Source organism: Acinonyx jubatus, chromosome C1 (genome assembly GCF_027475565.1).
Source record: "Acinonyx jubatus isolate Ajub_Pintada_27869175 chromosome C1, VMU_Ajub_asm_v1.0, whole genome shotgun sequence".
Lineage (NCBI taxonomy): Eukaryota > Metazoa > Chordata > Mammalia > Carnivora > Felidae > Acinonyx > Acinonyx jubatus.
The window spans coordinates 40758730-40777498 of NC_069381.1; the positions used below are offsets into that span (position 1 = coordinate 40758730).

General features: G+C 38.6%; 1 protein-coding gene across 3 annotated transcripts in view; it reads right to left on the minus strand.

Annotated features, from left to right (window-relative positions):
* Positions 1-9006, minus strand: part of EPS15 (epidermal growth factor receptor pathway substrate 15) — a 143985-nt gene extending 134979 nt beyond the window's left edge. For 2 of the 3 annotated variants that reach the window (XM_027059214.2, XM_053214023.1), the window contains exon 1: positions 8838-9006. In XM_027059214.2, the coding sequence (XP_026915015.1) occupies positions 8838-8870 (33 nt within the window). In that variant the 5' untranslated portion in view covers positions 8871-9006. The remainder of the gene's footprint in view (positions 1-8837) is intronic. The other variant, XM_053214022.1, reaches the window with a different exon arrangement.
* Positions 9007-18769: the final 9763 nt, after the last annotated feature.

Consider the following 18769-nt stretch of genomic DNA (forward strand, 5'->3'; position numbering starts at 1 on the left):
CAAATAAAGGATGTAAACCTCAGACATTCTCACTGTAAAGCCCAATACCTCCCATTATTTCACCCTAGCTCTCAACAATGTTCATATTTGGAGTGCCAGATACCCTTAAGTCTAGTGGTTCTAGGTTTTATTTAATAAAATAGTTTCTTAGGGAATTTTTTTCTGATAACATGGAGTCATCTTTAGCGATAAAATACTGAAAGAACTCCAAGTCCAAACTAACATGTCCAAGAGAATATTAGCTTAAAAATAAATATTGTCATAATGTACACAAACCCAGACAGGCTTAGGTTTTCGTGAGTAATAAATTCCTAGGTTGCAAAATGTAACACTACCTTCTATCAAGCCTACAAAAACCCTCTACTATCTGGTACAATAATCACTTTCTAGAGGTGTGGACTATGCAATGATAAGTTGATTTTCACATAAAAAGATGTTGCAGCCTAGAACGTATGTTCAGTTAACCAAGCATTAGTATCATAATTACATCTGTTAGAGCTATTATTCTGTCCTCAAAATTACAACACACTTGCTCAATTTATATGAATTGTTTACACTACTTGGGTTACAATTCTTGCTCCACTACTTAGCATCAGCTTGACCTTGAACAAATTACTTCACCTCTGTGCTTAAATTTCCTCTTTTTGTGAAACAAAGATAACAAGGATGATCCAGTTATCAGGTGGTAAGGATTACTGAAAAGTTCATCAGGTTGTAAAGATTATTAAAAACAGTGCCTGACACGTAAGTGCTCAGTATTAATTATTGTTATTATTATCCCAATATTGACCTCTTCTCTCTCTCCCTTTCTGTCACACACACGTACACATACCACACTCTGAATAATTTGTTCCTTTTAAAAAAATTTTTTTTAACGTTTATTTATTTTTGAGACAGAGAAAGACAGAGCATGAACAGGGGAGGGGCAGAGAGAGAGGGAGACAGAATCAGAAGCAGGCTCCAGGCTCTGAGCCATCAGCCCAGAGCCCGACATGGGGCTCGAACTCACAGACCGTGAGATCGTGACCTGAGCTGAAGTCGGACGCTCAACCGACTGAGCCACCCAGGCGCCCCTAATTTGTTCCTTTTATATAACAATAGATGAATATAATATCATGTGAATGTTCATTTTCATAAAGTTGTCTGACTTATTGTCAATGAGTGTTTACAGGAAACAGTATAGCAAATATGTTTGAGAACAGATATGCCTGGGCTTAAATCTCATATCCACCACTTAAAACACAACCCTAAGTAATACAGAAGATTAATTCCTATTTTATAAAGACTATGAAGAGCAAGTGAAATGTAGAAATCATCTAAAAGTACATAATGCTTATTAGGAGTTTAAGAAACATTAGTCCTCTTCCTTCTCAATGCTGTTATAAGATTATTTTCCTTTCAGTATCTTTGCATTACTATTTAGCCCACTAGATAGAATTGTTCCACAACTAAAGATCACACTAAGGAAGGCAGAGAAATCGCACATAAAATTAAATTCACAATTTCCAGTTTCTTACCATGTAAATTTTTTAGGTTCAAAATCTATGCACAATTAGCCATTCATGGCTCATGGCAGGCTAGGGAATAAAAACATGAAGATAAACTACTCCCCCATTCCTATCCCAAGAGGGCATATATCTCTATATCTCCTTTATGCCTTACTGGATCACTAAGGTTAAAAAGTATATATTTAAACTAGTGATGCTCAACTAGGGGCAATTTTGTTCCCCAAAAGACATCTGGCAATATCTGGAGATATTTTTGATTGTCCCAAATGGAAAGAATACTATTAGCATCTCACGGGTATGGATGCTGCAAAACATCCCACAATGCAAAGAACAGCTCCCCACACCAAAGAATTACCTGGCCCAAAATGTCAACAGTGCCAAGGTTGAAAAACCATGATCTAAAAAATCTAAAATATTGTAATATAGAAGCTTTCCCCCAAAAAAGTAACCCAAAAAAGTATAGTCTTGCCCCACTGTTCTTGGCCAAATTTTTATTTTTACTGAAACATAATCAAACATAAGCATCTTGATTATTTCAGATGAGAGACTCCTGGTACCATTAACTTCCCTTACAAAATCCTCAATCTAACAGGGGAGGACGTAAGGCTTACTTTTCCTTGTATACCTGTACCATATAAAAAACAAGTTTTTAAATGAGCTCCAACCTTCAATTTTTAAATGCACTTTCAATTTATGAAAGCATTACTTATATCACAAAGTTAAGTTTCTTATATCTTACTTCTACTTTACTCTTGTACAAAATATTTAAAAGTTCACATTTATGTAAAAGGAAAGTACAATGTATAAGTTAATTTTAACATCATTTTTCTATATCAGGTTGACAATGAATAAAAGTTTGCTAAAATACCATACTTATGAAGCTATAGAGGAAAAGGCACATTCAGACTGTTGCTGGTACAACCTTTCTGAATGCAAATTAGTAATATCTATCCAAATATCCTTTGGCCCAACAATTATACCCACCAAAAACTAATGTACATATACCTGTTCGCTAAGGTGTGCAAAAGAATATTCATGCCAGCACTTCAATAATATAGAAAACAACTGGAAACAACATACATATCCACCATTAGGTGGCTAATTACAGTATATTCATATAAGGCAAGATCCTAAAGTTTTATTTATTTACTTATTTATTTATTTTTAATGTTTGTTTATTTTTGAGAGAGAGAGAGAGACAGTGCAAGCAGGGGAGGGGCAGAAAGACAGGGAGACACAGAATCCGAAGCAAGCTCCAGGCTCTGAGCTGTCAGCACAGAGCCAGAGGCGGAGCTCGAACCCACAAACTGCAAGATCATGACATTAGCCAAAGTTGGACGCTTAACCGACTGAGCCACCCAGGTGCCCCGATCCTAAAGTTTTTAAAATAATGAGGGAGAACTATATGTGCTAGTATAGAACAATCTCCTAGACTAAGCTAAAATAATAATAAATAAATAAATAAATAGCCGTGAAACAATATGCAGCTTACTAAAAAGAAAAATTATGCATACTTACACATACATCACAGATTATTGCTGGAAATACACAAAACAAAGTGGCAAGAATGACTGCCTCAAGGAAGGAGACTGAGGGCCCAGAACAGGAAGGAGACTTTTATGGGTATTGTTTGAATTTTTTTTTTAACATGGGCTTATGCTTTTATTTACTGACTGTAAAACTTAAGTCACAAATTCTGAGCCTTAGTATTCTCCAACTTGAAATGACAGTAATAGCCCAGCTTATTGGTTATTGGGAAAATCAAATAAGAGAGCATAAAATTCTTTGTAAATTATAAAGCAGCACACAAAATTATAAATTAGTCCTCTGACAATTCTCCAAGCCAATTAGAACAATAGTTTCTATTATTCATTCTTCTGACCAATCTCTCTAAACGTAAAGATGGGAATGTTTAAGATGAAATGTGAGTGTAATCTTAGAACACAGATTTTCACTTTATATACAGTCATTCGTTTCAATTTAACAGTAAATAGTCAAAAAAGGTTATCATGTAGAAACGCTAAATCAGCAGACTCCAGAAGAAATACACACTGTTGAAAAGAAGGTAAATAAAAAAACTATAACCATGCTCTTATAAAATCTTGGTCCTTTCTTTTTCTTCCAGTCTTTTTTCTATGCATGCTTAACTGGGTTACATCATTTTTCTAAATAACATGTCTCCACTTTGTAACACAGCATTCAAATGACAACATTCTTCAAATTATTACAAGCTCCTAATAAAAATAATTTTTAATGAAGACATAATATTTTATCTTGTTGATAAGAGTTTAACCACTTTAAGATGCAATTCCAGTGTATGGGTTTGCCTCATAAACTCTGCCTGGATTAACTTTTCATTTATTTCTACCAATTCTCCAAGTAACCGGATATTTCTCTTTCTCTCATTCTGCCTCTCACTCAACCCATTTTCCTGCTTCTGGTTTCCAAAGTTCCAATATTAAGTGCAAAACTCACAAAACAAAGAAGTGTGTAACTGTGTTTAATTCCCTGAAAGCAAGTATAACACCTTAGATTAAGTCCTTAAATCAGACTACTAGTGAGAAAGGAGATTAGAACTATGATTTGTTACTAAATAAAGATGCTCAATCTTTTTCTACTATTTTAGCCCATTATTGTTCTGTCTGCAAATAGAGTGAAAACAAAGAAATACACTCTTAGGTTACTCCTGGGAGACTCTGTATTGGGCCAACCCAACTGTTCCTAATTAATTTTAACTATGACAACTCCTCCCAAATGCTGGACATTCCAAGCCATTTTTGAGAACGGCTGAATATCACTCAAGGAAGTATGGATTTCCTGAGTATACTGGACTGTAATTTCAGGAACAGAAGAAAAATATCATTATTGTGCCCTTCCCATAGTAGGAACTCAAATAATATGTCATGTTAAATAAATACTCTTTCTGCTTCTGAGAACATGTTGTAATTTTTATGCTCTGTCCTGATATTTACTGTCATAGTTGTTAAACCACTAAGATGGCACATTAATATACATCATGTATTTTTGTCTTTAATGAAATTGAAAACAAACACCACAAACTGAAATTCTGAGAGATTTTTTTCCTCCAACTACCAGTTTCTATAAAGCAGTTATTATCACTCTAGCAAATAAAAAAAAAAGCATTAAAAAGAAAAGTATTCTTAGAGCATTTATTGTTTTAGACCATTTACTAAGATTTTTTCAATTAAGTCCCATTCTAAGGGCCTCTTAACATTTTTTAAAATGTTTATTTATTTATTTGAGAGAGAGAGAGCACACAGGGGAGGGGCAGAGAGAGAGAAAAAGAAAAAATCCCAAGCATAGCAGGAGCCCAACACAGGGATTGATCTCATAAATCGTGAGATCATGACCTGAGCCAAAATCAAGAGTCTGATGCTTAACTTACTGAGCTACCCAAGCGCCCCAATATAATTCATTACATCCAAAAATGTTTTTAAAGATTCTATTTTTTTTTTAAGTAACCTCCACTCCCAACATGGGTCTCAAACTCACAACCCCAAGATTAAGAGTCACATGCTCTAACTTAGCCAGCTAGGAGCCACCTAAGGATTTTTTTATTATTAAAAAAGAATTCTTGCTAAATTAAACAAGAAAACTTCAGCATAAAGCTGAACTGCAGGAAGATCATTTAAAATACTCATATCATGTCATATTTCAATAAAATAAAACTTTTAGCATCATCAAGAACACCACTTGTGTACCCACAATTGTACTGTCAACATACCAAGACATTGGCAATTCAGAGGCAAAAGACATGGCTTCCAGCCTCAAGAAGTTTACTATCTAATTAGGACAATAGGACATTTACTGAAAAAGAGCATCAAAAATACAAGGGAGCATTGGATATGCCAAGCATTTAGTACGCAGAGAAGTAGAATAAAATAGCTTTTGAAATCTTTGGTTCAAATCTCAGATCCACCACATACTAGGCTCATGTAAATTACTTCCCTCATTTGTAAAACTGAGTGTTAAATGAAGTAAAACCCCTTGCATATAGTAACACCCTTGTATATATAGTAAGTATTCCTTACATATAGTAAGAAAGACTGAGAGTATTATTAAGGATACAGGCTTGAGGAAGAAATGGGCAATTGGAAAAGCTTAAGGAGAGAAAGTATTAATATCTTTTTTGTAATCTATCACCACAAAGCAAAAATCACAAGATCTCTCTCACTCAAGTTTCACTTCTTACTGATTAGAATAAAATAGAATGCCTAGTGAAGACAACTGAAATTAGAAAACACTAAGGCTATATAACACTAAAGTACCCTGGGAAAGTCCCACTAGAGCTACAAACCATAGAATATGATCTATAAAAAAGAATGTTAGTGGGAAAGGTCCTTAAATCAGCTAATTCAAGCTCCCCTACTGGAATGTAAGTTCCATGTTTTGTCTCCAGGAATTGTTATGTATTTTGTTCCTTAGTATAGCCGCGGTACCTAGAATAATTCCTAGCACACAGTGAATGTTCAACAACTTTTTGTTGAATGACTATTAAAATTAAGAAAATCGAGGCCCTGGAGACCTAACTCAATGCCATAGAGTTAGCTTTTGGCATATCTGAGACTGGAACTAACATTTCATTACTCTAGTATTCTATCCTCTCTAGGAGCTAGAATATGATAATTTAGATGATTTATTTTGGTGGCTGGGGAGTTGGCAAGTTGGTTATCAGGCAGGGAAAGAGGAAGGAAGGAATAAATTAAAATATTTTTCACATTTCCCCCCCCAAACTGCCAGTTTTGCTTAACTGATAAAGGCAAAATATTATAAACAAGACAATCCCAGCATAGTGCCTAGCACATAATAGGTACTTAACAAATATTTGTTGAATGAAAGAACCTACTCCAAAACCATTATTATCTCACGACCAGGGGCAGAAACCAACCCAAGCATCTGTCTAATCTTTTAACTGTCACAGAGCCCTTTAAAATTTGCAGTCATTCATAAGACAGTTTTTAATCACTTTCTTCCAGATGGGCACTGAGGAAGAGAGATGAATTAAAAGATGTCCCTGCCCTGGAGGATTTCTCTCTTGAGTATGCCTATGTCTAAGTGTGTGTGTTGGGGGGGTGGAGGGGTGGGGAGTGAGGGGGGAGGCAGTGAGTATAACACAAATAGATCAATAATGAATGTGAAACCAGGCTGATTATCTTAGTTTATTTGCTTCAAGTAGTTAAAAAATTAAATTGAAAATATACAAATTAGAAAAGTTTTAAAATAACAAGGAGGCACATTAGGGTATATTAACACTTAGGTTCTTTTTCATGTCCCTTTACATGTATCTTATTGCTTCTTAATGTCTTAAAATCAGAATATTCTAAATTGATTTAATTTGAATTATCAGTATAAAGGAACCATCAACGTACATTCTCTCATATGTGAGACACTGAAGGATAATACTGATTCAGTATTTACCATGTGTACATGTTAATATTTAAATACATAACCACAAGAACATATTTAAATTATTTAACTGTCTATAAAACCGACAGAGCCTGAAGAAAATTTCCAAAGATGAATGATAGTAAACAGAAACTAAAAACACAGTATTACCCAGGGAGAGAATAAAGTATGCACACAACTAAGAAACAGATCTATAGAAGACTTCAAGAGAACAAAAACTTCAAGAGGGGAAAACTGCCTGAATTGGCCAACACAACCAGAGAGCAGGAGCCTGCCAACAGGATCTTATATAATGCAAGTCACTAACTAGACTCATAAGAAGTGAACACCCAAAAGTCAATGTTGCCACTACTCTTATTTGAGTTTCAGGATGACCCTTCCAAAGGGATTCACCGCCAAAACTAAATTGCCACATTCCAAGGATTCTCCTCTGTCATCTGCTTGTCAAAATACGATAAGCAACACCAAGAAAACTGGGAAACAAACAGACTTCACTTAGGAAACTGAGAAGTCCTGCAAACTGAAGTTAGTTATTTTAACTGAGGTACATGTTTATAGGTGACTCCAGAGAAAGAAAACATTTTTTCACTCAGTTTCTCTATCCCAGAGTGCTAAATGAAACACTACAAAGCCTTCCGCTCCAACACAGAAAACTCCAAGGCCCAAATGTATAAGCACTCACAAATCTAGGCCAAGGAGACTACAAGGTGGCAGGGAGATATAAGGCAGGAAGAAAGGCTGTGGTGGGCCTCTACGGGGCGTACATGGTCACTCCCCAGCTTTGGGGAGAACAAACTGAGAATTTGAGGTTGAGGGTGAGTTTTGGTCAGAGGAGCAGGAAGAGACTGACAGGTGCAATGTCACCCCCTCATCATCCTGAACATCATGAAAACATTACAATTGGCTTTCTTTACAGACAAGGAGGAACAAGGCTTCCCAGAGTGAATGATGTTGAAGCACAAGGTTTTCTGGGAAGCACAAGGACTGGACTCTACAACAGAAAGACAAGAGGAAAGACCCCGAGTACAGGTTCGCCCATAATGAGTGATCTCTATAGTCGTTCCCAGCACCAAGACTGGTGGAACCATCACACCTGTAAAAGGATGTTTCCCTGTTATCCGTGTGGGCAGCGATTAAGTGAAGCCCACCGGGTAAGAGTAGAAGCAGGAAGAGACGGAACTGGGGGGGTCTGACCCAGAAGGAAATCTGATCAGGAGAGGAAGAGGCTGAACTCAGGAAGAGGCTAGCAGGGTAAGCAGTTGAGGAGAATAAGACATACTTGGAAGAGAGGCTGACTATCAGAAACTGCTGGGGAAGGGAGGGCTTTCACTGGACTCCAGTGAGAAAAGGCCAGTTTCGAGAGGAAAGACTGGCTTAGAGAGGGCCCTGGGCGTCTAGGTCTGGAAGGTGAGTATTAACTACGGGAAGCGCTCTGCATGGCCCAGAGACCAGCCTCGTGCGGGGCAAGGGCTGACCAGGGGGTGAGGCTGATCCGCGCGAGCTCAACAGGAGCTCACCTGGAGTGCGTCTGGCCTGGAAGAAGGAAACTTCCTGGCTGGGTGAAAGCTGCGTGGAATGAGAAGGGCCAGACGTCAGCTGAGCAGGGTAGGGGGCACGGTCCACTCAGCTGTGGGACGTAGGGGCGGCGGGACCGGGCGCTGGGGTGGGGGGGTAGTGTGGGGCGGGGTCAAGGCTGCAGCCGCGGAGCTGCGGGCTCGGGATGGCGCCCTCCCTCAGTCACAGTGTCTCACACTCGCACATATACACACGCTCTCGCTCTCACCATCGGCCACCCCGCCCGGGGCGAGAGAAACTGCCCGGGTCGGTGAACCACAGGACGGTGGGGGAGGGGGCCGGGTTGGGGACACCGGCCGACCGAGCCGGACGGGCGGGCGGCGTTACCTGTGTCAAGGAGAACTGGGCCGCCGCAGCCATGGTGTTTCCATCATGCACAGGAGGGGAAGGAAGGACGGGCAGACTGGGGCTCGGGGCGGGGAGGAGGCGGAGGGAGCGGTCAGAGGCGAGGCCCGGGCAGGCGGGCGGGCGTCTCCCCTAACTTCGACAACTTCCCTCCTCTTGCCCGCCCCGCCCCGCCTGGCCCCGCCCGCCCGGCGCCGGCGTGGCAGCGCCCAAATCCTGGCGCCGGAATTTGAGCTGCCGGACCGGAGCCTTACACAACCCCACCTCACCCCACCCCCACCCACCGGGGCCGCCTAAGAAAACCCGGTGCGGATATAAAAGTAAGGCGGACGGGCTGTGTAGGCTTTAGGCAGGCCACCTACCTACCCTAAGCTTCTGCTTCTGAGAAATAGAGGAAATTATACCCAAAGTCCAGGTTGCTTGTGAAAACTAAATGAGATCATGATAGAAATAACAGTACTTTATATATGCTAGACTCTGTGCTAGACACTTTATCTTTCAAGGTTATGAATAGAAGGAACTGAGACACAAATAAGTATTTTACCTAAGGTCATACAGCTGATTAGAGAGCCAAATTAGAATCAAGGTCTGACTCCAAAACCTTTCATTTAACCAGCTGGTATTAGGATGTTATACTGAAAAAGACTTTTGGGGCACCTGGATGACTCAGTCAGTTAAGCATCTGACTCTTGATTTCGGTTCAGATCATGATCTCACGGGTTCATGAGTTCAAACCCCGCATCAGGCTCCTTGCGCTGGCAGTGGGGAGACTGCTTGGGATTCTCTCTCTCTCTCTCTCTCTCTCTCTCTCTCTCTCTCTCTCTTTCTCCTCTCTCTCTGCCCCTCCCATACACTCACTCACTCTCTTGCTCTCTCTCTCTCGAAAAATAAACGTAAAAAAATTTTTTTTTTAAATAGAAAGAAAAAGAAGACTTTTAAGTCATTCCATCTAGGAGCCAAAAACCAAGTGGGAAGGGTGGAGAAATAATTTTCTTGCCTGCTTGCTGCCTGACACACTTATATTGTTTAATAAAAGAGTGCCGGGACTTGCTCAGATGCCTGCAGCATACCTAACTCCTCCCATAGTCCACCCAGCAAACTTCTACTTTCTGAACACTTGCTCAAGTATCTTCCCCTCTGCAAAGCATCTCCTGACCTCTGCAAGTCAGAGTTACACATTCTTCTTTAACATTTCTTCTCTACCTTATGAAGTCATTATCACTCTAATGACTCTTTACATCTGCCTACCCCTCTAGACTGAGAGCTCCTCAATGGCAAGGACTATTTCTGATATATCTCTATATCATCAGACCCTAGCATAAAGCATGTACTCAATAAAGACCTTTGTTCCCACCTGTGTTAAACATAACATATTCTACACTATCTCATACTGCCATCTTCAGTTGGAATTACCAACCAGTTCCTAGAAACCCTGATTTTTAAAGACCTGGCTTATATGCCACCTACTTTAAGAAGACTTCTGGGAACTCCCACTTCACCTCCTAGTTGCTCTGATATGATCCTTATTATACTCTGCCTTGTTTTTAAGAATTAAGGGCTTTTCTGTACCCCACTACACTATAAAATCCTTGAGGACAGGGGGCTGACTCATTACTACATCCCACTCTCAGTTTAGCCTACCACAGAGTAGGCCTCAACAAATGTTTTTGCCCAGAATTGGTCTTCCTTTCTCAGTCATGGTGGCTTCCCACATCAACAAACCACAACTCTATCAGGCCCATGCTCTTGTCACCATTATCATAGCGGTCCTCATTTGACCTACCAGGAGAGCCAACTGAACAAGACCCATGTGATGGAGTAAGCCTCACCTAAATTTTTAGACCTTTGCCACCATAGGCAAACCATCCCAGAAATGCCCCCAGAAACTCCTTACTCCACCCCCTTTTTACAAGGTGCAGCCATACAGAGCCAGCCATGCACGTCTGGTGAACAACCACTTATTAAAGAGTCTCCTTTGGCTTTTTTGCTATTATCCTTTTTAACTCAAGGGGGAAAGGGAGATACTGTTTTAAACTATTCTACCTTGATACATTTATCAGCTATAACCACAACTGATGTTTCTATTTCACTCTCCTATTTTACATTATCACATTTGAGCTTCACAACAACCTTAAAAGGCATAAACCCACTTTATATATGCAGTAAATGAAGGTTACAGGGGTTAAATGACTTGTCCAAAGTTATACAGCTAGTAACCAAAGCAGTATAGCATAGCAGAATAAACAGGGCTTGGACATCAGAAACATCCAGGTTACAATTCTGGCTCCACCATTTACTAGCTGTACAATCTTAGAGTTACTGTGAGGATGAATGAAGTAACATATATGAAAATGCCTAAAGATGTAGGTAGTTGCAGATGTAGATGTGGGTTAATAAGTTTGAAAGCCATGGAGTAAGTTACCATGAGAAATACAAATTCACTTGCTATTCAAAGAAGTTCCTCCAAATGATATGAAATATGAGATAATACTCCTGGTTGGATAGAGTGGAGTTCCTCATGTATAGAGTCTTCTAGAAGGCAGTTGGGGTAGTAAGGAGCATATGGGAATCATTTCGTGTGTGGCCTCAAACAAACTATTTAACCTTTTTTTTAATGATTTTATGTTTTAATTAAAATGCAATGCTAAGCCATGAACACAAGCTGATCTGCATCAGTTTCATTTCTTACTGTCCCTAAAGTTTCCAGGGCCACGTGTTATTTCTTTTTTTTTTTAACTTAAAAACATTTTTTTAATTTATTTTTTACATTTACATCCAAGTTAGTTAGCATAGAGTGCAACAATGATTTCAGGTGTAGATTCCTTAATGCCCCTTACCCATTTAGCCCATCCCCCCTCCCACAACCCCTCCAGTAACCCTCTGTTTATTCTCCATAGTTAAGAGTCTCTTATGTTTTTGTCCCCCTCCCTGTTTTTATATTATTTTTGCCTCCCTTCCCTTATGTTCATCTGTTTTGTATCTTAAAGTCCTCGTATGAGTATATGATATTTGTCTTTCTCTGACTGACTAATTTCACTTAGCAGAATATCCTCTAGTTCCATCCATGTAGTTGTGAATGGCAAGATTTCATTCTTTTTGATTGCCAAGTAATACTCTGTTGTATGTATATAACACATCTTCTTTATCCATTCATCCATTGATGGACATCTGGGCTCGTTCCATACTTTGGCTATTGTTGATAGTGCTGCTATAAACATTGGGGTGCATGTACCCCTTCGAAACAGCATACCTGTATCCCTTGGATAGATACCTAGTAGTACAATTGCTGGGTCATAGGGTAGTTCTACTTTAATTTCTTGAGAAAACTCCATACTGTTTTCCAGAGTAGCTGCACCAGTTTGCATTCCCACCAGCAGTGCAAAAGAGATTCTTTTTCTCCACATCCTCGCCAACATCTGTTGTTGCCTGAGTTGTTAATGTTAGCCATTCTGACAGGTGTGAAGTGGTATCTCATTGTGGTTTTGATTTGTATTTCCCTGATGATGACTGATGTTGAGCATTTTTTCATGTGTCGGTTGGCCATCTGGATGTCTTCTTTGAAGAAGTGTCTATTCATGTCTTTTGCCCATTTCTTCACTGGATTATTTGTTTTTTGGTGTCGAGTTTGATAAGCTCTTTATAGATTTTGGATACTAACCCTTTATCTGATATGTCATTTGCAAATATCTTCTCCCATTCCATTGGTTGCCTTTTGGTTTTGCTGATTGTTTCCTTCGCTGTGCAGAGCTTTTTATTTTGATGAAAACCATTTAACCTTTTTAAGCCTTAGCTTCTCATATATAAAAAGGAGCATATCAGGGGCACCTGAGGTGGCTCGGATCATAATCTCATGGTTTGTGGGTTCAAGCCCCACATCCAGCTCCTCAATGACAGTGCAGAGCCTGCTTGGGATTCTCTCTCTCTCTCCCTCTCTCTCTGCTCTTCCTCCACTCTTGCGCTTTCTTTCTGTCTCTCAATAAATAAACTTAAAAAAAAAAAAGAAAAATGAGCAGATCAATGTGGAAAATGTGGAGGAAATATAAGGAATTATTACTGTTATAATCACTGTGTGATTCATAGTAAATCAAAAACAACACATTGTATTTTTTTAGTATTGCTTTTCACAGTTTATAAATATTTTCACAAATACTATTTAGCATAAGTCTTAGAGATGAATACATAATAAAAGTTTGTTGAAATGGACTAAATGCATAGTCTCATGTGTAGTTATTATTTGCATCTTCATTTTATCCCCATTTGACAGATATGAAAACCAAGGAACAAATATTTTATAAGCAACTTGTTTAAGCAAAGGCAACTTAAAGCAGGTTTGGGCCTTGGTTAAAATAATAATAATGATAATCAGAGCCCTCAGCAAGGGAAGACAAGCTCAAAATCATTACATGGGAGTTTCCCCAGACCCCTTTCCAGACCACCAATAATTTTTACTGGCTTCCTTTTCCACTTATTGGTTCTGGTTTAAATTTAAAACTTGACATGTAATGGAGGACGGGAATGATGGTCCAAACCCCCATAAAGGCCTAGAACTTCTGGGACTGGATATTTTTTTAAATGACACACCAATGACAGTTTGCAAATGCCTGTCCCAGATCTCATCAAAGCACTGGGTCATATTCTAAATCTATTTTAAGAGAGTAAAATGTAGCTACTGGAAGATATATTGTGATCTAATTCATTGTAACAGGAATGAGCTTCATGGAGCAGACAAAAAGGGCTTACCTGTTTTTCCTAGGGCAACTTAACGTCTTTGGCTCTAAGCCTCATATTCCTCATGTGTACATTGGAGATATTAATATCTACCTTGTAGGGATGATAAAAGGGCTACAAATCATGCATAAATGTTTTATCAAAGAGCCTTGTTTGGAATAGATGCCCAGTAAGTGGTAGCTATAAGGATACCATTCTTCAAGATCACCATTTAACTCTACCCATCAGACAACTCTCCAATTACTAAGTAAGTTTTGCAGATACATTGGCCATAAGAAAGGAGTGCGTCAAACAGCTGATGCATGTATCCCTGTTATAGGCAAGGTAGATGGTCCCTAGGTAATAAAGTTGTGTCTGATGACTTAAATCCGGATACTGACAACCAAAAAATGCTGTTTTCATGTACCTTATTTCATTTAATCCTCACAACAACCCAGGGGTTATTATTAATTTTATTTTATAGAAGAGGAATTTGTCCAAATCCATAGTGACAAAGGTAGAAATTATACATAGGTCTTCCAACTCAAATGTGCTTTTTACTAGGGCATGTTGTTGGTGTCCTGTAGATATTGATCACGTCCAAGAAACCTTGATAAAATGGTGCTTTGACCATGGAAAGCTGAAGATGAGGTTCTGGGTTATAATAACCCTAAACTCAAGACAATCCTGAAGAGGAGCACTTAGACCATGAACAGCTTTGTCATTGGCCTTTCTGTCTTTCTATCCTACTCTAACTCCCACTCCTTCTCCCAACCCACCCTTCAGGGACACCACAACGACTTTTATTTCTTTATATTCCAACTTTAGAGGTGACTGTCCTATCAGCTCTTCGTGAACAAGGCACATTTGTGATGTCAGCATTTAGAAATACAGGATGCTTGATTGAAACTATGGAAAAAAAGCTGAGGAGCTCTCTGAATATACAAAGAACCAGTTTATTTGCATGAGACTTTGAGAAAGGCCTTCCATATAAATGGTGCTAAGTTACAAAAACAAAAAAATTAAACTACAATTGTAGTGATAATCTGGAGCTCATGCTTGCAAGCTGTTAGTTGCATAAATATAGCCCATTATTGTTCATGTTTGCCTAGGGCAGAAAGAATATGTGAGGCTGCACAATAATAACAATTGTGCTACACAAATAACTTTCCCTGTGCCAGGAACTGAAAAGAACAAGCAGTAAGATTTTTAAATGCCACGCACACCCAGGGTGTGATAGAACATTTCAAAATTGTCTTCATCACTAATTTTTCAGGGCAACGGGGTGTCCTGGGAAGAGTCTGAATTTAGAACTGGGAAGGCCCAGTCTGGTCTAGTCTCAATTCTGCTACTTCCTAATTTTGTGAATTTGGACATGACTGTGAACTCTACCAAGCAATTGTTTCCTGCTAAACTGAAGGTAATAATAGGTAATAATAGCACCTACCTGGTTGTGCTATTATAATGATTAAATGAGGTTTCATGTGAAAGCAGTTAGCCTGTAACCTGGCACACAATGGACACTAGATGAGCAGTAGCTTCTTTTTCTTCTTATTAGAGATTATTTAGGATTTGAGAAATCAGAAACAAAATAGAAATCATTTTTAAAGATCTTCCCTGGTTTACCAAAACTTACCTTAATGGGTTTTTAAATAAAATCCATTCATCTATTAGTAATATTTATTGAGTACTACAGAGTAAGGAAGATTGTTACATTCATGTCCCAGAAGTTCCATTGGCTCCTAGTGAGCAAGCAAATGCAGTTTCATACTTGCCCTGTTTCCTTCTTTTTTCTTTCCTTGCTTGCCTTTCTTTCCTCTTTCTTTCTTTCTTTCTTTCTTTCTTTCTTTCTTTCTTTCCTTCCTTCTTTCCTTCTTCCTTTCTTTTTTTCTGTATGAAAGGTCCTGGAAACTATAAGAAACCAAAAGAACATCATGGAAAACAAAATATTTGCACTCAAGACTGCAGGTCCTTTCATCTGTGGATTTCAAAGCATTGTCTCCAACACTAATTACTAGCCCTGCTTAACATGTGGGAATGCTGAGACACCATCAAATTAAGAAGCTTGCCCTAAATCACAAGGCAAGTCAGTGGATGGGCTACAGACAGAACAAAGCTGTCCTGTTTGCCAGCTTTGGGCTCTAAAGTAGGACACATGAGAGTCAATAGAGGCTTCTCCTCATTACGAGGAGAAAAGTTTGGGGAATTCTGATTTTGTACCTTTGAATCATTTCAGTGACAAGAGCATGGGCTTTAGAGTCAACTTGGACTTCAAATCTCAGTTCAGCTTCTTAAGAACTGTGCAAAGTCAAATCATAAGTTAACTCTTAGTTTCCTTCTCTATAAAATGGGGATATTCATTCTTACATCTAAGGATTTAGGGAGAGTTAAATGATGCAACTTTTGTGAAACTACCTGGTGCCATGTCCTGCACTTAGCAGGTTCACATAGTTGGAGAAAACTAAGACCTGCCACATACACACATAATGACAAACAACTCTTTCAGTCAAAGATTTTCTAAGCCATAATCACAGTTGTGTCTCAGTTAAAAATGATGACTGTGTACTGAACATCTTATAACACAAATAGAGGATGCCTTGTTTAGTCCATCGCTTTTCTTAATTTATTCTGTGCTTTTTTCCATAAAAAATCCAAGCTATCAGCAAGTTTTGTTGGCTCAACCTCCAATATATATCTGAAATTCCATTTCTGTTTTCAAAATGTATTCCAGATCTGACCATTTCTCTGTCTTCACTGCCACCATGACCTGTCTCCTGGGCCACTCCTAAAGCTCCTTAACTAAGCTCCCCAATTCCATGTTTGCACTTACATCTATTACCCTTATCACAGACAGAGTGATCTTTTAAAACAAACAAACAAAAAGATCTTGTAATTTCTGTTTAAAACCCTCTGGGACTTCTCAGACCCCTGACCATCACTTACAAAGGGGCCAGGTCTTTCCAGGTAAAGTAGGAGTCAGCAAAGAAGAACAAGTATGTTTTGAGCATTCTGAGATGTTTGGTGGATGGAACATGGTGGGGATAGAAGAGGGAGGAGCTAGCAGAAAAAGATAGAGGAGATGTTAGGACATACTCAGAAGGAATCATGTCCGGGTCAGAAGAGGCTTAGGGAAATGTGTTTGTCTTGAGGTTCTCAGACAAGCAAAATCATTAGTGGCCACAAAAGGGATCACTATTGTTTTGTGTTGATAACATTTTCAAATCTAGTTACCTTGATTTTTATAAAGGACAATATGTAATCTATTTTACCCTTTCAAAAGGAAGTCAAGAACCCTGACATCAGGACAGTGGTTAAGAGGATGGGCTTTGGAATCAGACAAATTTGAGATTAGATCAAGGTCCTCTACTTATAAACTATAACAGCATGGACAATTTACTAAAAGTCTTTGAGCCTCAGTTTTATGGAAACTACATCCAAGTGATAAAGGAAATTAAATGGACAATGCTTATAAAGCACATTACACGGTGTCTGGCACATGGGAATAAGTGCTCAACAAATGGGGACTATCACATTATGGTTATGACAATGATAATCAATGATTTGCTTATCCTTATAATTGTCCCATGTTGTCTAACTTTACTAATAAACACTGTCAATGTCTTCACCCCTAACAGAGATCTGAAGTAAATCTGTCAAATTTTGAAAATCTCAGGAGACTGTCCTCATTCATAGAAACATTTGGCCCTGAGAGATAAAAAAAAAAAAAAAAAGTACCTATTTCACTGAAGGCACTGTCCACTCTATCCTACAGTCCAGAAAATCAAAGTATGTAAAGAGAGGAGTAGCATGATGTTTGCATTTAACTGTATATGAATGTAATTATATGCCTTCAGTGCTCAGTGTTTAAAGAAAGGGGGTTTTGTTGTTACTTTCAATATTATCTCTATATGCAAGCCAAGGATTTCAGCTGATGCTCAACCAGAGAAGCAAGGATTTGATTTAAGCCCGAAGAAAATAATTGGCTGTGTTGAGCTTATGCAGACACAATGTGTCTGTATATTATACTGAATAATTTCTAGAATTTTTCTGGGATAATTCTGACAATACACAAGTTTTGCCTTACTAAGTGTCAAGCTTAACCTCAAGTAAGATACAGCTGTTCTTTTTGCAAAATTATATTCTATAAGTAGGTAAGATGAAGGAAGTAAATGATTAAGAGCACGGGTTTTGTGTCGCAGACTTGGTTTCAAATTCTGGGAACTTAGGCAAGTTACTTAACTACTCTGCCCCTCATGTGTGAAATAGAAATGATAATCCCTACCTCACTACATATTTTGGGTAGTTTTGTTACATCAAAATGCAGTGGGGTCTAGAAAATCATCAACTTTGAAGAATTGGATTCAAGAAAACCAATAGTTTTTGAAAGGCTATAAATTTGAATTTCTATATAAAACAAATTATCTCTATAATTAAATGTCTACCCAAAGGACACTGAGAAAAAACATTTTTTTACTACTTAACAGAGAAGATTCTGATTGGAACTTCAAGGGAACAGTAATTATTTCAGGCCTATAAGGGAACATTGAACAACATCCTGCAAACTCCTAGCCTAGTAGGCTCATTTTCAGACCACTGATTAGAACTACCAAGGACAGGTTTACTGAAGTATGGAACTTATAAAGAGCAGATAAATAGGCTTCTACCCATTTATTAATTTATTCAACAAGTTAAGTTTTAAGTATATACTATGCCCCAAGCATTTTGCAAGGTAGGGGAGTTACAAAAGTGTATAAGGCATAGTCTCCACCCTTAAGGAGCACATGGCCTAGAAAGGAAGACAGACAAGCAAAATGGCAATTATAAATGCAATGTAATAAAGTTAAAAGAATAAGATCCCAGTGATGTGGAAATACACTGGAGGAATGTAACATCTGCACTGTGGGACAAGGGAGGGGAGGCTTCCCAGTAGAAGTTGTGTACAAGCTGAGATCTGGAGCATGAGCAGAAATTACCTTGAAGCAAGGGATAGATGGAGAGTGGACTGTATCAGGCACAGGGAATAATATGCACAAAGGCCCAGAAGCAAAAAAGAGCAAGGAGCTGGGAAAAATACTGTGATTCAGTTGGGTCAGATTTTAAGGATGCAAAGCTAACATGAGATGCAAGTAAGTAAATGAGAAGTGAAATCTTTATTCTTTTTTTATTTATTAAAAAAAATTTTTTTTACTGTTTTATTTTATTTTTGA